The 22,278-nt window shown below is 40.6% G+C and overlaps 1 protein-coding gene across 3 annotated transcripts in view; it reads right to left on the bottom strand.

The window, feature by feature from the left end:
- LOC149253499 (protein FIP1-like) overlaps nucleotides 1–22,278 on the bottom strand; it is a 482,913-nt gene that overhangs the window by 225,541 nt on the left and 235,094 nt on the right. For all 3 annotated transcript variants that reach the window (XR_016267076.1, XM_089459927.1, XM_089459926.1), the window contains exons 9-10: nucleotides 9,877–9,961; nucleotides 9,526–9,588 (exon numbers count right to left, since the gene is read on the bottom strand). Coding sequence is in view for 2 of the 3 variants with exons in the window: in XM_089459927.1 (XP_089316053.1) it covers nucleotides 9,526–9,588; nucleotides 9,877–9,961 (148 nt within the window). In the remaining variant the exon portion in view is untranslated. The remainder of the gene's footprint in view (nucleotides 1–9,525; nucleotides 9,589–9,876; nucleotides 9,962–22,278) is intronic.

Here is a 22,278-nt window from a genome sequence, read left to right as displayed (position 1 = left end):
CAGTCTCCTTGGTTGTTGCGCTGCTCTCCCGGCACAATCTCTGCCTTCTCTGTTTCTCTGTACTCATTGCCCCTCAGCTGCTCTCCCGATCACTGATTCTATCTCTCTTAGCAAACCCTGCTCTAGAGAATAGAATGATTGATCATCTAGTGTGCTCTACAAGTGACCCTCAAGCCTCCTCTTATACTTTTCTTATTGACATCTCAACGGCCGAGATTAAGTCCCTGATCAACGGCTAAGATTAGATCTGGCTTGATCCATGTTTCTTGAACCACTCTAACATAGATTCATATTAATACACATTAATATTTTATTTTCCCTAAGTTTAGACATAGGGACATTAATATTAATTATTATAATATCTTCTGATTTGTTTAGAATTTTCCCCAACCCTTTCTGGATATTGGATATCTCATGTGCCCCGGCCCCCAACCTCTCCACCAAATTTCGTGGCTATAGCACATTCGATGCTACCCCAAATCAACACTCCCTCTTAGCAAGGATTGTGCTCTAGCAATACTCCTCATTGAGTGCTACTCTGATCATCTGGCATCAGTACCTGTGCCGATGCTAGGCTTTCCTACCCAACATCCTCTGCACTGTTGTCTCCTGTACTGCTGCCCATGGTTTTGCCACTGCCACCGCTGCATCTGTACGACAACTCCCTCTGCATTCGTGTTGTTTCTCGTCCTTTCTCCCAACACTGCATCTGCACTGCTCCTCCTCTCATCATGCTACATCGTGCTACCTATTGCAGCACTACAACTTAGTCACTGAGAAGTAAGTAACTGACCTCCCTGTTGGGCTAGAAACACCCACTGATGTTGTAGCTCCCTCTACCGCTGACAAGTTCTCCCTCTCTCTGAACTCTGCACTGCTACAACAACTCCCTGCATCTCACACCATTGCACACCTCTTTGTGCCTTCTTGCACTGGTGCAACACTCCTGTGCCTCTCGCACTGTTGCAGCCTGCTAGCTCTGTGTTGTCTCGAGACTCTTGCACTATAGCTCTCTCTGCCGCTCCATCCGCATCCGTCTCTACCCACTCAGTGAGTCCTGCTACTCCTCGTCAGGGCTCCCGTAGCAAGGTCTAATCCAAGAGGCTGGGTACCTCAAGGATCCTGCCCCTCATTGCCTGTAGTCCACTTGACTACAACTCGATGTCTCCCCACTTCTGCTCAAGTGGTGCATGTGCACTCATGGCACAATCATCGTCAGTCAAAACTTCCTTCTCTGCCCATGCTAGCACTACCTTAGTCTTGGAAGACTCTCCCTTACTCTTCTTCCTTGGGCACTGGGTCACATAATGACCCATCTCCCCATAGTGGAAGCACTTGATCTTGGAGAGATCTTTCTTCTTCTGCCTCTCTTGCTTTCCCTCAGATGCTAGGGCCACATCCTCCTCCTCTTCCTTGACCTTGATCCCTTTGCTGCCGCTACCCGTCTTCAACTGTCGTCTGATCTCTTCCTGGCGAAGAGCTGCCCACATCTCGTCCCAAGGTGGGAGAGTCCCTCTGCCCAGGATACTCTGGAGAAACACTTCCCAATCTTTTGAGACAGCATTCAGGGTTGTCCTCACCATAAGCTCTTGATCTGGTGTTGTTCCTATAGTAGTCAACTGGTCTCGGATCTCATTCAGTCCTCCGAAGATGGTGTCAATCAGTTAACCCTTCTTCATCCGATACGACCTCATCTGGTTCTCGAGTAGCATTTTTCTCTACACAGAAGTATGCTGGTACAGGTTCTTGAGAGCCTCCTATATTGTTAGGCCCCTATACTACTAGTGTAACCTCTTATTGTTATTAGTACAACCCCCTTATTATATTGTTGTACCCATATAGTCCCCATATTGTTACTATTGTGCCCCATAGAAGCCCACTATTGTTATTATTGTGCCCTTACATTATTATTGTTATGTCGGCTCTGATTATATGATGACCCCTTAGACTCCTATATATAGAAACGAGGTCTTTTCATTTGTATCATTGAAGAATTGTTCATTTGTGTAATGTAAAGGAGGTTACCCCCTCGAAGAGGCTGAATTCTAAGGCGTTGATCTATCTTTTCTATCTTTTTGTGAGCTGGTTTCATAACACACATCTCAATCGTCGTTTCCTTCTCGGCTATATGTGGTACCCTAAGTCACCAAATTCGTCCTAAACCCCCTACGAATCCCGAATCCAGCGAATCCGACACGATTCGGTCCGGATTCGTGTCCAAATCATATGACACGTCATGTCTATTTCCGACACGTCGAATCCGAGGTTGTGTCACAATTTTCAAAAGCGTGTCGCGATTTTGGGACACGTGTCCTGTTTCCAGGACTCGCTAAGCTCAGTGCGGGAAAAAAAAGGGTGTGTTTGCTCATTAATATTTTCATTTGGCAAGTGATTTGTGTTGTTGCAGCAAGGAGTAGAGCATTTTGGCAGCTTCATGATCAAGTCTAGGCCCTAGTATTGATATGCTATTCATTGTAATGTTAAATTCTTAAAGTAAAAGTGACATTCTCCTTAATCTTCATTTTCATCCTTTTACTTAAATTTTTAACATTACCATGAAATGACTCAGGATGTTTGAGAGTGGTTCCGGCCTCATTGGATTTCATATGGAAAAAGTGGAATTTTAGATTTCATTCAAAATCGAGCAGACTTATCAATTTTTCAGGATTTTAGGATTGGGGAATTGCAATGTTTCCATTGAATTTTGTCATGTATTAGGGTATGGAACTCGTATTTAATCAAGAGCACCAAACCAAGAGCTTCTGAATATGTCGCTCCCGCTCCCGCTCCCCGCTTTCGCTCCCGCTCCGAAGTAACATTGTTCCTGATGATATGGCTCTGGACACCACTGTTGAGTTGGCATTGGCCAACATGGATCTCAATGATCCAGTGCTAGAGCCTGTTAGCTTTGATGACTTAGATGGGTCAACCTCCATACCAACAGATGCAGAGGCGACTATGGATACAGGGGAGGAGGATGTAGAGGAGAGCAGTGGGGACCATGATGATGGGGACAGTGATGCTGATTCTAATGCTGATTGATGCCTTGAGGTTTGTATACCTGTAGTAGTTTTATATTTTCTATTTCTATTTGCCATTGGCATTGCACCAACACTACCTATGTAACACATTTTGATTTGATGACTTAATGAGAAAACTACAATTGTCAGTGTGTTTATTTTACTATCTTTTAGTTGTAAGTTGTCTTTCAGTTATGAATTATGAATCATGATTTAAATTTCTAATAGATTTATCATTTATGTGACCAGTACCACTGACATTTATTTGAATTTTGTATGTACTATGCATGCTAATAGCTATAGATGAAGATCTATGTTTGAAATCAATAAATTTGTATCATTAATTAAAATTTCTGTAAGAAATATGATAATATCTAATTTTTAATATATATATATATATATAACGTGTCCTGTTCCAAGGGGTCAGCGTGTCCGAATCCGACACCACGAATCTCGAATCCTACGTGTCCCGAATCCCCGTGTCAGGTGACTTAGGTGGTACCACATGATCCTTGACACCCTCAAGGATAATGCACTTGGCCCTCGCTATCGCCTCTTCGTACCTGTCATTTTCATTGGGGTAGATTGGGGCAACTATTACCTTTAAGGCAAAGTTCTTGACACAATTCTTGTCAAGCACTAATAAGATTTTGGCCTTCCAGACTGTGAAGTTCGATGCTCCGTCCAGTCTATCCTGGTCTCTTACCCTGTGTAGTGCCATGATGTTCCTCTACTTCCCTCCTAGAAGTTCTTTGTTCAACTCCTCTGAGTCTCTACTTCCCGTCTGGAGGTTCTCTTCTGGACTCCCTCTGAGTCCTGATTTCCCTCCTGGAAATCCTTTTGTTGCTTGTCGAGATGCCCCCTAATCTGATCGTCTTGTGTAACTGCACTGCTAATCTAGGTTCCTCGGCTAGAAACCCTCAGTAACAACTCCTTTGTTCTTGCTCTATCAGGTACTGTTCTCACTACAGTACCTCACCAGCTCCACTCTACAATGTTCCTGCAGCCTTCTAGACTCCAACAACTGCCTCTCTATGAACTGCGTCAGCTCCTCTCTGCCCCACGCTGGCACTACATCACCCCGGATGGGTCTGCGTCAACCCTGGTATGCCCTGCATCAGCCCTCTGGCCCTCTATGTCAACAGCGCTGGCCTCTCAGAGGCTTTACGTAGCTCCCAGCTTCTTCTGTGTCGCTCTAGCTGGCTCTACGTCACACTTTTTGGCTTCTGCGCTGCTAGAAACAACTTTTGTCACCTTGGGACAACTATTTTCTGCTACTATTGCTTCGCTCAGCTGATGTCTTTTAGTCCTCCTGTGATCTGCAATCACTCTATGATACCATGTTGAAATTTCTAAGTTTACTTAATTTAGAAACCCTTCATGCACTTTTTCTGATTTATTCCTACCTACTTGTTATTTTTCTTTCACAAATTATTTACAAAGTAAATACTGAAAATAAACACCAGTGCATGCTCAACACATTACAAATCAACAACTAAAAGAAACAAGAACAAACACACCACATGACACCATTATTTTTGGACCAATGTCCCAAAAAAACCCAATGCGGGAAAACCGGTGCAACTATCTGAGGGTTTTCTTATTAAACAATATCAGAGTACAATTTGGGTGTCATAACTGGCCTACCCAACAGAGAATTTCCTTAGCAGCTATGCCTCACAGTTTGAGAGAAATCTCTTGGTTGAAACCTCGGAAAATCCTTCCGGCAGCTCCTCAGCACAAAAATGCTCTGCAACCCCAACGTTTGCCCAATCTGGACTGCGTCAGCCCCTCTGTCTTACGCTGGCCCTACGTCAGCCTTTCTTGGCCTGCCTCAGCTCCAGGAGGCCCTGCGTCAGTCTCCTTGGTTGTTGCACTGCTCTCCTGGCACAATCTCTGCCTTCTCTGTTTCTTTGTACTCAATGCCCCTCAGCTGCTCTCCCGATCACTGATTCTATCTCTCTTAGCAAACCTCGCTCTAGAGAATAGAATGACTGATCCTCTGGTGTGCTCTCCAAGTGACTCTCAAGCCTCCTCTTATACTTTTCCTGTTGATATCTCAACGACCAAGATCAAGTCCCTAATCAACGGCTAAGATTAGATCTGGCTTGATCCATGTCTTTTGGACCACTCTAACACAGATTCATATTATTACACATTAATATTTTATTTTCCCTAAGTTTAGACTTAGGGACTCCATTAAAAATATCAATTATTTTAATATCTCATGATCTGTTTAGAATCTGCCCAAACTCTTTCTGGGTATTGGAGATCTCATGTGCCCCAACCTCCCCACCAAATTTCGTGGCTAGAGCACATTCGATGCTACCCCAAATCAACATGGATGACTTCCAAGAAGACCATATAGAAGGATGTAAGATTCTTCCGAAAATATGGCATAGACAAAGCAGCATGACATGAAGCAAAAGCCAATTGGAAAACTAATGGATCACTTTCTGATAAAAGAAATAAGGACATGACTAATTCATGAATGAAAGTGATGGATGGTTTGTACCCTATGAAGAAGTCCCAAAGATGAAGACTCCCTGACAAAAGAAATTCATGACATCGAAGAAGAGAGGAGTTCTTCAAGCAACTGATTGTCCCATCATCTCCACTTGAGAAGTTGTAGGTCCCTAATTAAGAGGGAGCCTAGAAAGTTTCTTACTTGGAAGAAACTTGGAAATTCCTAAGCCAAGAGGGAGCTTAGGTACATTCCTTTTGTAGGAATGAGTACATTCCTTTATTGAAATATGTCCTCCCTATTTAAGAGGGAGAGATAGAAACACCATTTTTTCATGTCCCTTCTCAAACACATTTGTAACAGGGTGCTGCTACACAATTGTGCACAATTTTGGCTAAGGAAGAGAACCCATCATTTTTTACTTAGGTACTTAGGAGGCAATTCAACTTAATTTTGGTTGCTAGTGGAATGTGGGGGCCACCCACACGGGAAATCGAATTGGCCCATTTGAATAGCTTGGAGGGAAAGTCGAATAGGTGGATGGGGGGGGCCCACATGAGGCAAGGGAGGCCCAAGGAGTTATAAGGAGGGAGAAAATCTCATTTTGGCAATCACTCATACATCTTGCATACAAAATCACGTGACTGTTCACTCTGCTGTTTAGCTGAGTCAACTAGCTGTTTAGCTACGAATCTCTCAAGCGGGAGATTCAACCTCTACCTCAGGGGACCATCTGTGCCCGCCCTAGAGAGATAGTTCTACAAGGATTTCAGGAGTTCTGGGGCAGTGACATAGCACCACCAACCAGCACAGAGCAGGGAGTGTGTATTTCTGGACAGCCAGAGACTATGCAGAGGGAGATAGAGACCAGCAAAGATCAGATTGTTTGCCAGAGAGTTAGAGAGTTGAGATAGCAGTAATAGACCAGCATTCTTGTTGAGTTTTACAACCAGCAGAGCCAGCATTCCAGCAGTTCGAATTGCTAGGCTAGGGGACAGCGCAAAGGCCACTCAACAGTTTTTCGTGGAGCTTAGGAGCAGGTGTCTTAGGCCAGGAGCTCACCTGGGAAGTTAGGGATTGGATAGCAAGGGTCAGCCAAACACTTTGGGGGCATTTCCGAGAGGATTTACAGGCATTTTCCAGCTGGCCGAGTTTTGTAGTTGCAGTTGAGGTTGGGCTCCAAGGGGGTCGAATTTCAAAAGTCTAAACCAGCGAAAATCCTTTCTAGGTTTTTCTAGGGTTTTGACAAGGATCCCAAATATAAAGTTTCATAATTTTTTGAGCATTGGAGGTGCGTTTTTAAGCCGTATCTTTGCAGCAAACAGTATAGAATTGTTGGGGATTGAATAGTGCCTTTGGGGGTCAATTGTGGGAGGTCCAAATCGAGCCAAACCATTTCTGGCTTTTTGCGGGTTTTGGCCAAGGAGTTTGTGGCTGAAGTTTCATCATTTTTTTAGCACCGGAGGAGGAGTTTCTTGCATTCCCTTTTCAGGGAACAGTGAAGTTTTCTAGGCAACGCAGAGCATTAGAGGAGCAGTCATTTCGAGCATTTGAGATCATTGTATTATCATCTGGGTTCTATCATGCTCGCCATTGAGGCAAGCCCAGGTGCACTCCTCCATACTATTGTACTTGCTCCATTGATTAATAAAATGGCTCGGTCGGTTCTTAATTCCAGAGTTTTTATCAGCATTTGCTGATTGTTTAAAATTTTTGTGTTGTAAATCGTTTTTGCTTTGCATATCACTATTTATTTAAGTTTGGAACATTACACATTTGGCATTCGATACTCTTTGAGGATGAGATAGGGCATCCAATAGAAGAGTAGTCATGGAGGACTGATATTCTTTGAGGGCTAGGGAGTCCAAGATAAGAATAGTCCTCATGGAACACACCCTGAGTACCCTGGTAGGGTAAGTTCCAAGAGAGACAATGATGAGAGTGTCTATAAATCATCAGTCTTGCCAGCATTGAGCTCAGATCTTGTGTAGAAATGGAGTTGTTAATCAAGACCTTGCTATGTAACAATGCTTGTTGATATGATACTATACAAATGAGTTACCAATCCGAATGCTTCTTATGAGAAATTCTTCAGATTGAGAATAACCAAGTACCATTATGAATACCTCCCTAGTTAAGAGGGAGTGTTGTAAAATGTAACTAGGTGTGGTCTTCATAATGACATGTAAATGTGACTTTCGTAAATGATGTAATGGAGAAAAATAAAATTATTATTGAAAGCCTTGCTACATGGGTTTCATCAGCAAGTGATTTTATTTAGATGGCTCCCATTGAGAGCCTTAGGATTGGTCATTAAAAGTCAAAGAGTCTATGTCATGTATGAAGAGCCCTTCTTGGGCATGTAACAAATGTATTTGAGTTAATAGGACTGTCTAGAAGCTCTCCAACGACAAGCACTAGCTCTCTTCCTCATGTCGGCTTCAAGTTAAAGTAAAGATCATGTCAGCCTCATCTTATGGAGTCACAACGATTCACATGGCTCATGTCGGCTCATTTATGTAGACCAACCACTATATATACAAGGTAAAGGCACTTCGCATAAACACAGTACAGAACTCAGATACCTCTGAGATTTCGGTGATAGTTACAGTCAACAAGTTTAGATATTTTGGATGAAGAGTACAGTGATGAATTCAGACTCCTAGCACAATCACACAGCAGTTTGGATCTCTGTGTTGATGGACAGTTTCGGGTGTCATATCACAGTACACAGTTCAGACAAAAGAGAAGAGACAGCGAAGGTTTGTCTAGGATACAATTCGGATCTCCACAGTAAATAAGCTCGAATATATCTCTCTGTAATCTCGGGTAAACAGTGACAGTATGAAGTTTGGATCTCTGGGTAAAAGGTCTCATTGCTACAGCAGAAAGATAGAGTGTGAATAAGGGTATCTATACCACAGCTAGATGAAGTATAGAAGCCACGGTTTGGTAATGTGAAGGAGCTTCCATTAAGAGAAATACTACAGTGTCTTGCTAATGCTGCAGTAAGGACAGTTTGGTGACAAAACAGTGATATGGTACAGTGCCATCTCAAGTGTGTCAACTGTCCATTGCTATCAAGATGATCTCAATAAGTAAGAGGAACCAAAAGGAGGAAGGAGAAGACAGTCAAGAGAGATAGTGTCTTGATCTTGGAAGCAGCTAATAGGTCAAGGGTCTCAGTCTTGGTATTCGTCAATTGGAATCTCTATAAGAAGAATTTGTGTGGGTTTTCCTCTCAAAGACTGAGAGGTTTTGGCCTTGGCTCATGGCCTACATGCTGTGTCTCTTGTCTATTTATGTTCATGCATTGGTTACTGTTTGATGAAGAAGAATATTAATAATCTAACATGAAGAAGATCCTAATCTAAACAAGTAAAAAGCATTCACAAACAGTCACTAATCAAAGAGAAATCACCTAATGCTAATGCCCTAGATTTTTCAACAGTTATGGGGTAAATGAATATGTAAATGATGAAAAGTATATATAAATGCAATTATCAAAGCAACGAACAATATAGCCCTAAGAAAAATTAACATGCATTACAGTATTAAATTCAGCAGTTTGTTGTATATAGCTGAGATATTTGACCAGCATTTTGTTATTCTGGATGTTATGGGTAAATTATCAGAGTAGGACTAGCCTCAGTACTGTTTTCAACAGTTAACCAGTCTATTAGTTTGGACAGTACAGGTAGATGTTCAACGCTACAGTTTAACTTTGATTAACATGACCCCATGCTTCTACACTTGTGAAATTTAATAATTTTTTCATCTCAAATGCAAATTACAATTTTTTCCTTCGCTAGAAAAAAGTGACAGACAGAGTAAGAAAACCCTGAGACTAAAACAAGCCATTTAAATTCATTATTTTTTCAGATATGGGAAAGGCATAGGAAAATAGTCCTTCCCACTTTCTTCCTCTGTGGGTGCGCGCAGTCATTTCGCTAAATTTACTCTTCTTTTTTTAATTTTAAGTGGCAGACAAGAATGGCAATCTATTCAGTTATTCCTAGCATTTGTAAGAAGCTATATTACCTGTGGAGTATTTCCATTCTCAGAGCGCTCATATTTACTCAAGCTTTCCTGCAAACGAAGAATCTGGACCAAACAAACAATAATGATTTGCCTGATACTAACAAAGACAAAATACAAGGTGTACACAAAAAGAAAAAGCTTCAGCAGCAAACAAAACAGTTTGTCGATTCAGAGACACTCACCTGCAAGTTTGCCTAAAAGAATATTCATTCAATTGCAATATAATATTTCTATTCCACTGGAATGACAGAACTTCGCATTCTTAAAATATGATGGCATGAACAATGTACTACCTCAAAGGATCTAAGCAACATCAACATTAAATTAACCTGATATAATGCCAAACTATACCTCCTCACTTAGGTAGTGTAGGTTCTCCCGCTGATATTGTAACAAAGCAGTTTGCTGTTCTACTAGTTTTCCTGTATCACCAGATCTGCAAAGTCAAGCAGGTCCTCGTAAATCTTTCACCATATGAGCACATCTGATAGTGTGGTCCCAAATTTAAGGTAAATGGCAATGGAATTATATTAGGGGCCAGACTCATAAAAGGGTAAACCATGTGCAATAGCAAAATTCTAGATAGAACAGAGCAAAGTTGCCAAACTTTGAATTGGAAAACACTCTGAAGCAGAAAGGCCAAGAGTTTGACATGGAACAGGAAAAAATTAGGAAAAATTTGGCTAGTACAATATTATAAAGATCTACACAAATTTTGATGACAAAAAGAAATATTCATTGATATTCAATAAAACCATGTTCATACAATGCACAACATCAATATATGTCCAAAATTTAAAATACCAATAGGTATCCCATATATGATGAGTCCAGAATGATAAAAAATGGGACTTGGAAGCATCCACTTATAAGTTATAACTTTATAATATCTATAAAATTGACCATATAGTTATTGTGGATAAGGTTTCTACTGGAGACAGGGACAGACTTAAAAAGGACTTCTTGAAAGAGGAGCTTCATATGGCTCTTAGTTCTATGAAGATTGGTAAGTCATCAAGATAGGATAGTCTTCTATTGAGAGTTCTACAAGGCTATGTGGGACATAAGATAAGATAAGATAATTTTATTAATGTCCAACAAATGACTACAAAAGTGGGTCAAAAGGACTGGAAAATACATCCAATATGAATATAAAGTGGGATTACAAATGCAACTCTGAGAAAATGCAAAGAGTGCTAAAAGGAAATACACACATATAATGCTAAAAAGAAATATACACATAGATAAAGGTAGCATAACGAATGAAGGATATCTACAATAAGGGAGTCTACCAATGTAAGTAACAAGGCTGTGAGTCCAATGAAATCAACGTTGCCTAGACCTGATGGCCAAGGGCGAGGAGGTCGAGCTAATCTTTGGCTCACCTACAGAGTCTGCTAAAGCTATCAGAGGTGGGCCTATTTGTACGATCCTGGGGCGATGTAGGAGCTAGGGATAATCCTAACATACAAGGTTGAAGGGAAGAAACTCTGAATATATCTCTAGTTTCTTGCTATGAATATAAGTTATATAATAAAATGAATATAAATAAATATAAATAATAAATAATCAAAATAATGATTATCTTAAATAGCCATTAATTAAGTGAAAAGACATGCCCAATGATGAAAAGACACCTACCTAGGTATATAAGTAGGGCCTCATTGTAACATTCAACATCCTTGTACATTTTCACATTATTAATAAAAATATTATTTATAAATACATTTCTGTATTTTACATTTAAAGTCAACAAGCTACAGTTTTGTTGTTTCAGTGGTCTTAGAGCATTCCTCTGAGTATATGAACTTTGTTCGTTACATTCATATCAGAGCCATGCGAGGCTTCAGATGTTATCCGCTGCACAATATGTCGTTAAGTTTATATCCTGAATTCATTGAGCAGTTAAGTGAAATTCGATAATCGTTTCAGCAATTCAAAAAATTATCTGCAGAATTTTCAGCATGTCTAAAAAACGAAACATTGACATGAAGGGAACTAAAATTAAAGAATGTTCTAATCAAGAAAATGATGTTGAACATGTTGAATTGGGATGTTCTCGGGCTGACATAAATAAGGTTGATAATCAAAGTGGATATATGACAATCGAATATGAAGAAGCTAAAAATGAGGTTGATGTTATTATATTGGAAGAAAAAACAAAACTTCTGTCAGCAGAGGCAGCAAGGGCAGTTGACGATTAACATTCAAAGGATTTTGTACTTTCACCTTCTAAATTTTCACCTGTTGTTCAGACCTCAACATTGTCAGCGAAAGGTGGCAGGGATGTTGATGTGTCTGCGGAAATTCCAAGGAAGCTTGAGAATCTCCACACAATACAGACTCTTCAAGGTCCAAAGCCAGCTGAGTCTCTTGCAATTTGTGCTAATCATGTCAACATTGCGAGAAATGTTCAGAAAATCTTGCAATCGAGGCCTCCATATTTTCTTCAATGGAAACTGCCTTCAAAGGCCTATATGAGTGCTCTGATATCATGCCAAATCTTTAAGATTAGTGTTACTGATATAGACACTATACTGGTTTGTGATGCTTGTGAGAAAGCAGTTCACTTAAAATGCCTTCAGTCATATAACCAAAGGGGTATCCCGAAGGGTGACTGGCACTGCCCTAAGTGCTTGATTGCTAGCAATGGACATCCATTTTCCCCCAAGTATGGTCGTGTTGGTAAAAGTACTAATGTTTGGAAAATGCCTGCAAATAAGAATAGCCATCAAGCTTCTCCTGTGAAGAAGTTAGAAACTTCCCATCCAAAGACTCTTCCGCACACAGTTGTATCAAATGGCCTGAATGCTGCTCCAGAGGTTCCTATCTAGGTTGAGATAAGTCGCTCAAATAACATGCATATCCTTCAGGAAATAGGAAATGCAAGTGGAGACCTAAGGCCAGACTTTGAAATGTCTTTTGCTGAAAGCAAAAAGAATGCAAAAGAAGGAGCACCTTCGTTTCGTTATTTGGTATCTGGTGCAGGCCTCTTCTTGATTCAATTCACCTTTCTCAACTCCATCTATGTCTACAATCCTCTCAGAACAAAGTACTTCACACTTTCACCAGTGATAGAAAATTCGTTGATACGAGAGATAGGCATTGTTGAAGAAGGGAAGACAGGTACAAACTATTGGTGGTACGCTACTCTAATCTTCATCAATAGAATATAGTGAAAATATACGATTCCACTGACAAGGCATGGACGATGGCGGGACTCCTGCCGAGTCATTTAGTGACATTTGAAGAGATGGATGAGATGAGTCCTGGAACGGTATGTTCCGGAGGTTATTTCTATTGTTTAATGGTGGTGGACGAGGATGAAGATGACGATGACGATGACAACAGTGTAGCCACAGGCATAATTATGGGTTTCAACATGGTAGATGAGATGTCCATATTTGTGCCATTACCTGAATTAGATCACAATGGCATTAATTATTTCAATCAGTTAGTCCACTGCGGGTCGCGAATTCTATTCGTGGAGGGGAGGCAATTGAAACTCAGAGATGAAGATGAGCTGATTATATGGGTGTTTAATAAGGACGCAGATAATGGAAAGGAGCATAGACAAGAAAGAGAGGGTGCATTATCCATTCCCATACAAAAATTGAGGCGCGGTGAACCATTGGATTGTCAAGCTAGGAGGCATAATTTAGTGAACAATTGCCTTGGTTGTGGTAAGATTATCTGTGAGCAGGAGAGTGAAGGTCCCTGCAGTTTTTGTGGGAGCAAGGTTTGGCACCATGACCGACCCATTCAACATTTGAGAGGGCTTTCAGAACTGATATCAGAATCAGAAGAGAAAGCGAATGTTTTGAAGAATAAACTTCTAGCTTACGACCGCAATGAAAAGTCACAAACAACTATTGTTGACGATCAAAGTGATTACTTCAAAATTGATGGGAATTATTGGTTATCACCTGAGGAGAAGAAAAAGATGCAGAGAGAGGAACTTGAGAAAGCTGGAAATGTAAGTCAAAGAAGAACAGTTATGTTGTTGGATCCAGCTGGTGGAAAGGTTTCAATTGCTACTCAAGATGATATTTAGCAAACAGATGTATCTCCCCATGTTCCAAATACAGAAAATTTCCATGTACAGCCAAGTCCATGTTGAAATTTCTAAGTCTAACCCATTAGAAATCCATACTACATCCTCTGGTTTAATTCCTCTACTTGTTTATTACATTAACAAGTTATTTATAAATATAAGTGCTGAAAATAAACACAAATGTAGCCTTAACTCATATACAGATCATCAACTGAAATACTGAAACAAACACACAAGGGACACCGTTATTTTTGGACAAACGTCCCTGGAAAAACCCAACGCGGGAAAATCGGTGCAACAATTCTGAGGGTTTTATTATTATGCAGATTTCTTGAATACAACTAGGGTGCCAAATTGGCTCACCCAACAGAGATTTTTACACGGCAGTAATACCTCTTCTCGGAAACAGATATTTAGCAAGTCTGCCCCACGAAAATCCGTCCGGCGCTTCTCCAAGGCTCTGCGTCGACCCTGCTAGCCTCAACATAGCTCTAGAACCCTATGCATTAACATTCTACCTCTCTGCGTCAGCTCTCTGGCCTTCTATGTCACCCATGCAGGCCCCTCAACCTCTGCGCAGTCTCTAGCTATCTTTGCGTGGCTCCTGTTGCCTCTTCATAGCTCTGGCTGCCTCTGTGTCAGCCTCTTTAGTCACTGCGCTGAATCGTTGGCACTATCTCTACCTCTCTACTATGTACTCACTACCCCTCGCTGCAACAAATCATTTGTTTGACTTTTCTCAGCAAACCCTGCTCCAGAAAATCGAACTAACTGATCAATCTTTGTGTATCTCCAACTGACCCTTAAGCCTCCTCTTATATTTTTTCTGTTGAGTCTTCAATGGCCGAGATTAAGTCTCTAATCAATGGCTAAGATTAGATTTGGCTTGATCCATGTCATTTAGAACATTCTCACCCAGTTTTATATTAATACCCATTAATATTTTAATTTTCCTAAGTTTAGACTTAGGAACTCCACTAAAAATATTAATTATTTTAATATCTCTCTAACCGGGTGGAATTTCCCCAAACCATTTCTGGGTCTTGGAGATCTCATGTGCTTTAGCCTTTCCACCAATTTTCATGGCTAGAGCACATCTGATGCTACCACAAATCAACACTCCCTCTTAGCAAGGAATGTGCTCTAGTAATGCTCCTCCACTGAAGATCACACTGATCCTTCCGCACCGGTACCTGTGTTGATGCCTGGCCTGCTGCCCAACATCCACTACACTATTGCTTCCTGTACTGCTGCCCATGGCTCTGCCACTGCCACTGCCACTGATACATCTGTACTGCAGTTCCTTCTCAACATGTTGCCCATAGCACTACCACTACTAACTGCTGCACTATAACTCAGTTACCGAGATGTAAGTAACTAATCTACCCAAATCTTGACATCCTTGTCAGTCCGGAAGCCTCATGATGCTAAAGCTACCTCTGCTGCTATCCTATGCTCCCTCTGCTGCCTTTGCACTGTTGCAAACACCTTTGTGCCTCTCGCACTGTTGCAACCTCCACTGTGCCTCTCGCACTGCTGTAACTATATATATATATATATATATATATATAGTTACAAAGTTTTTTTCCAAAGTTATATAATATAATTATTAAAAAAAATCATAATAATAATAATATTATTATTATTATTATTTAAATAATAATTAAAAAAAGGCCAATATTACTAGCAAAAATAAATAAATAAAAATAAACCCTAGTTTCAAGACAATGTTACGAGCGAATTATACAAGTTGAGGTACCAAACACATAGAGTTACATATGCCAAAACGACAAACGCAAGATGATGCTGAGATGACAAATGCAAGATGAAGAAAATTGTCAGCAATATAGCTTTGAGGACAAACTTTCAAAGGAAGGGCAATGTTACGAATATAAGTTAAATAATGAAATGAATATAAATAATAAATACTCAAAATAATGATTATCTTAAATAGTCATTAGTTAAGTGAAAAGGCATGTCTAAAAGACATGCCCAAACATGAAAGAACACCTGCCTAGGTATATAAGTAGGGCCTCATTGTAACATTCAACATTCTTGTACATTTTCACATTATTAATAAAAATATTATTTATAAATACATTTGTGTTTTTTACATTTAAAGTCAACAAGCTACAGTTTTCACTTCTCTAGGACGCTGGAGTATGTGGACAAGAGGAAGGCCCTTGACTCTGTATTCATTTGGAACTGGTACCACCCATTCTCGACAGATGTGTAGACTGATGTATCGGTCGACATCCCCAAAGCAGCCTTTTCTTCTATAGCATTAAGGGAATATCTTAACCAAGGCCTTATTAAACTTATTCCAAAGAATGTATCTAAGGATAAGTGTTGTGAACATCACGATTTAATCGGGAAATAGTGACATTTTTAATGCACAAATATTATCGCCCGATTTTTACAACACTTTTTCACTTTGATAAAATCGTGGCTTAGTCATAAAAATCGCAACTAAATCGTGCGTCGACCCTAAAAAATCGTCGGTGCGCGCACAACTTACTTATGCAGAGGGTTTCAGGCCACACAGAGGCCAGCAGGGTTGATTCTAAGTTCAGAAGAAGTGTTGGAGAATTTGTCTATCTGTGGGTAAGCCAGTTTGGCACCCTGTTGTACTAGAAAATTGTTGAATAATAAAATCCTCCCTTACCGCACCGGTTTTGCCACATTGGGTTTTTCCGCGGACATTAGTCAAAAATATCTGTCTCAATGTGTTCAATCTTGTGCATATGTTTGTTTCTGTATTATGGTGTGATATCTGCAACAATATTTATTTTAATGTTTATTGAAGTGATTTCATGAATAACTTATGGTGGAATAAGCAGGAAAAGTAAAATCAATTGCTGCAGTGATAGGATTTTCACATGGTACCAAACCAAGTAATCAGAGACAGGAAGAGAAAATCAGTTATAGGTCGAGACCACGATGCAAAGGCATCCACGTCAGGGGACTCACAGATTTTCAAAAGATTCCGCAAGAGAAAGAGATTTCGATTTCTCTATGTTGGCTTCTGGGCTGGAAGAAGAAGTGGCATGTATGACTAGTATTGCATCATCAGAAGTATGGTATATACACAGTGGAGCCTCGTGGCATATGACGAGAATCAGGAAGTGTTTCTCAGAATATCGAGAAGAGAAGATGAACTTTCAAATCACCATGGGGAACAAGGCAAAGTGTACTCCAGTAGGGAAGGGTACCATAGTGTTTCAAACAGAATCGGGAGAGCGGTTCCGTGCCACAAATGTGCTGCATGTACCAGGATTGGGGATGAATTTACTTTCCGTGTCACAACTACAAGGCAAGGGCTATGACGTCTACTTTATCAAGGAAAAGGTATACATCAAACGCTCGAGCTGGAAAAAGAAAGTGTTGATGGGGATCAAAAGTAATGGGTTGTAATATGTATAGATTACAACTAGAATCACCAATGGCACTAATAGGCAGTCATGGGGACAAGGACTTGAACAAACTATGGCACAGAAGGATGGTTCACTTGCACCATGGAGCTTTGAGAATTCTCAGGAGCACTATCACAGGAGTTCTGGATCTGAGTACGGAACGAGATGATGTATGCAGGGGATGTGCTCTAGGAAAGTATGCCAAGGCGACATTTCCTAGGAGCAAACACAGGGCCAAGAGTGTAGTAGGCTAAGGTGCAGGAAACGTGGGCAGGGGAGGAGCTTCCGTATGGAAACGGAAACGAAACTCAGAAACGCGTACGGTATGGCCCAAAAACGCGTTTCTGGCCGTACTGGCATGTTTCTCGAGGTGGAAACGTGGCCAGTACGGCCGGAAACGCGTTTCTGGGCCGTATAACGCCGTTTCCACATGCAGTTTGACTTTTTTTTTATTTTTATTATTATTATTTTGTCTTCTAATTTTTAATTAGGTTATTAAAATGAACTTCATGGTAATGTTAAATTCTTAAATGAAAAATAAAGGAGAAAATCACTTTCATTTAAATTTTTAACATTACCATGAAATGACTCGAGATGTTTGAGAGTGGTTTCGCCCTCATTGGATTTCATATGGAGAAAGTAGAATTTTAGATCTCACTCAAAATCCAACAGACTTATATGCTTTTCAAGATTTCAGGATTGGGGGGATTGCAATGTTTCCATTGGATTTTATCATGTACTAGGGTATGGAACTTGTATTTAATCAAGAGAACCAAGCCCTCTATGCAGGGGAGACTCCCAATAATCAAGAGCATGTAGGGTACTAAGGTATGAAAGTTATATTTCATCAAGAGCACTAAGGTCGTTCAACTATGTAGGAAGAGACTCCCAATCAAGCACGAGACAAGAAATTAGAAATTTCTTGTGGTTGATTTTGGATATTTCTATTTTCATTATGTGATCATTCATGAGTAAATGTGATGTAAATTTAGAGACTTATAGTTTATGCATTGACAATCGACAATTTTATCATAATGTAATAAATTAAAATGTATCATATGTGCTTTACGATTGCACATATTTCTTAAATGTCCTAATATATATATATATATATATATATATTCGCGTTTCCCCATTTCCAAAAATTGGGGGGGTCACATTTCGTACCCGTGCCCATTTCGGAAACTCGTACCTGTTTCCCCGTTTCGTGCAACTTAGGTACTAGAATTGATACACTCAGATATCTGTGAACCTATGTCTGTCAAAGTTCTCAGTGGTGCCGAGTATTTCCTTACCTTCATTGATGACCACTCAAGGAAAACTTGGATTTATTTTCTAAAAACCAAGGATGAGGTTTTCTATCGATGCAAGGAATTCAAGGCTCTGGTGTAGAATTTGACTGGGAAGAAAATAAAAGTTTTGCGCTCAGATAATGGTGAAGAGTATGTGGATAAGGACTTCAATGATTATTGCGCTAAGGAGGGCATCAAAAGAGAGTGGACCGCTCCCTACAATCCAGAGCAGAATGTGGTAGTAGAAAGAAATAACAAGACTATTGTAGAAGCAGCTAGGGCCATGTTGTATGATCAAGATATGCCAAAATTCCTGTGGGTGGAAGCATGCAATACAGCTATCCATGTTCAGAACAGGACTCTTCATCGGGCATTGGGCAAAATTACTCCAAAGAAAGTCTTCACTGGGAAGACACCTGAAGTCATTCATTTCAGGATATTTGGGAGTTTAGCATATTGCCGCATTATACCCAAAGAAAAAAGGAAGAAGCTGGATCAAACTGCAGAAAAGGGATATCTGGTGGGATATAGCGAGAACACTAAGGCATACAGAATCTATCTTCCAAGAAGCAGGAAGGTAGTAGTACGACGAGATGTAAAGTTCATGGAGAACAGATCTTTCTGAAGATCTCGCGAAATGCCTTTTGAGGAACAGTCGAAAGAGGATCCGTTGGTGATGCCTCTTCAACCAACAGAAGTGAAGAATTCTTCCTCAAGTCAGGAAGATTCTCAGCAAGGGGAGGAGGAGCAAATGGAAGCACCTACTGGCAGAGGAAGGACTAGCAGGGAACTTTGTCAGATTCTACATGATGCAGAAAACTTCATCGATGAGCCAAGGGACAGTAAGAGGAAGCAAAAAAAACCAGACAGATATTAGGCGTTAGTAGCTCAGGAGGGAGCAGTGTTGCGGGGGAGCCACCCCCCTTCCTCGACCCCGCTCCCAATCCGCACTCCACGCGAGAGCGACTCGGGATTGGGAGCGGGTCGAGAGCGCGCTCCCATTAAAAAAAATTGCGCTCCCTGCCATTTTGCGGAGCGAAGCAAGGAGCGTCGCTCCTGGAGCGACGAGAGCGACCGATGGGAGCGATTGGCGCAGGGAGAAAAAAAAATGGTTTTTTTGATATAAACTGAGGGAGGGAGGGATGGACGGTTTCATTATCATTGTGAGAGTGAGAGTGAGAGCTCAATTGAGATTGAGAGAGGGTGAGAGTGAGGACTCAGGAGCAAAGAGAGAGAGAGAGAGAGCAAGGAGAGAGTGAGGAGAGAGCAAGGAGCAAGAGAGTGAGAGAGCAAGAGAAAGCAAGGAGCAAGGGGAGATTGGACGCCAAAGAGGTAGGCTCTACAATATTTAATAGAGCGTTTAGCAATTTTTTTTTAATGTTTATTAAATTATTCCTAAATAAATAAATAAATTTTTCTCTATTCCCCATTCCATTTTTTTTAATTTTGCAGATTCAAAACTTTAAATTTCAAACATCATGGTTATATTTCTTAGCATTTTCTTCTTCTTGGTTCCTTTTTTGGTTATTATGGTGCTAGAGAGTAGAAAAAAGAGGGTTGAAATTGAAAATGAAGAAGGGGGAAATAGTGGATTTGATGAAAACCCCAGTGAGGAGGAGCTGGAGGAGAGTGAACATAAGTCAACTCAAAAAACTAAACAAGACCAACCCCCATTGTGGAAATATGTTAACAAGCCTGAAGCAAGAAAAGGGGCTGGAACCACTAAATTTCATTGCTCCCATTGCAACAATAATTACACAGGTTCATACACCCGTGCCAGAAAACACCTCTGCGGGAAAATGCCATGGGATGGAGACAAACAAATAGGAATCGAAACTTGCACAGGTGTGTCAGCAGTAGATAGAGCCAAATACATAAGGGAAGAGGAGGAAGCCCAATACAAATCTAAAAAATCAAAGCGTTTCTTTGAACCAAGCTCACAATCACATGCACAAAGAACTCCTTCAAGATCCTCCCAAGGCAGTGGATATGGAGGCACAGGGTCACCAAGTTTAAGGCGTAGAACCATATCAGATTTCCTTGATGAAGGGTGTAGGAATGATATGGATTCAAAAGTTTACAAGTTTCTCTATGCATGTGGGATACCATTCAATGTTCTTCACTCACCTTTTTGGCACGAAATGGTTTCTGCCATAAATGATGCCCCTAAAGGATACAAGGCAAGAACCGTTGGACTTGATCATTAAAAAGCAAAAATATCACATTCTTTGAATAGAATGACAATTTCTTGGACTGACCATGGGGTGTCCATTGTATCTGATGGATGGACAAATGTAAAAGGCAAGCCATTGATAAATGTTCTTGCTGTGTCTATTAGTGGTGCCATCTTTCTTTCAGCATATGATTACTCAGACAAGTTCAAGACCGCCATCAACATTGCAGAACCATTACTTGAAACAATTGACCGTATTGGGCCATACAATGTCATCCAAGTTATCACTGATAATGCTTCTAATTGTAAGGCAGCGGGAGCAATTATTGAGGATAAATACCCCAACATATTTTGGTTTGGGTGTTTGGTTCACACAATGAACCTTTTGATGCATGATATTGTTAAGAACAAAAACGAACAATACAAATGGATTGGTGATTTGTACAAGAAAGGCAAACAAACGATAAAATTTATTACAAATCATAACAATACCCATGGCCTTTTCTGCAGTCACTCAAGATTGGAGTGGTTGAAGATTGCGAGGACTAGATTTGATAGCTATTACCTCACCTTCAGGCACCTTTTGAAGGTAAGAGAGTCATTGGCTAACATGGTATCAAGTCCACAATGGCAGATATTAAAGGAAAGGGCTACAAATGTAGCTGACAGGCAAGGTTTTGAACAGGTGGAGGAGGCCGCTTTTGATGGTATGTTATGGGCACATGTGAGGCAAGTATTGGATTTCACCAAGCCCATTTATCACATGATTCGGTTTGTAGATACAGATAAACCAGTGATTGGCAAGGTGTATGAGCAGATGGATACCATGTTGGGGCAAATAAAAGATATTGTTCATAACAATGATCCCAACTTGTACAAACTAATTCACGATTGTGTGTGTGTACGGTGGGATAAACTTAATGTTCCACTACATTGCTTGGCGTATATCCTTACGCCAAAATACTACTCTACATCTTGGTTGGGCCAACCTACACCAGGGGGTAGGGTTAGGGCCAAACCCCATATAGATGAAGAGGTATCTACAAGATATTTGGAAGCATTAGAAAAGTTGATACCTGATAGGGAGGAATGTGCTAGTGTGTGTCTTGAAATAGGCAGATACTTCAGTTGCACTGGTTTGTTTGGTACCTTTCATGCAATGGAAGATAGAGACAGATTTGATGCTCTCACATGATGGGAATCATATGGTGGCCATCGACTTTTGCCAAAATTGGCAAAAAAGTTCTCGCATAGGTTGTAAATACTTCTTCTGCAGAGAGGTGTTGGAGCACCTACAGCTTCATACATAATGTGAAAAGAAACAAACTCAATGAAAACCGGGCAAAAAGCTTGGTTTATGTGCACTACAACTTGAGGTTGTTGAGTCATTACTGTGATTGGGCTTATGAGGATCCAACATATAAAATTTGGGACAACCACCCAGAGGATGATAATTTGGAGGATGGCACTATACATCTTGAAGAACTGGAAGTGGAACTTATAAGAGAGGAAGATGAAGCAACAACCATGCCACCTCCACCATCCAGTAGCAGTTCTCGAGGTCCGAGTCTTGTTCCTTTGCTGTCGCTGCCTCCATCTACACCCTCACGTGGAGGGCATGTGCCTTCTGGTTCTAGTCGTCGGTCTATGCGGGAGACTCCTAGAAGATCACCACAACCACTCATACATTAGACACTTATCGTGGCAAGGGCCACATGTAGTAGTAGATAATAGATTACAGTTTACTTGTCTTTTCTAGTTTCTATTAGTTTTCATAACTGTTAGAGTCTTGACTCTTTCATATCATAATGATATTTTTTG

The sequence above is a fragment of the Pinus tabuliformis genome, chromosome 7 (assembly GCF_031772625.1).
Source record: "Pinus tabuliformis cultivar Carrire ecotype Pingquan chromosome 7, CPIR1, whole genome shotgun sequence".
Lineage (NCBI taxonomy): Eukaryota > Viridiplantae > Streptophyta > Pinopsida > Pinales > Pinaceae > Pinus > Pinus tabuliformis.
Note: the sequence above shows the minus strand (reverse complement) of the source record. Positions and strands in the feature narration are given on the sequence as shown.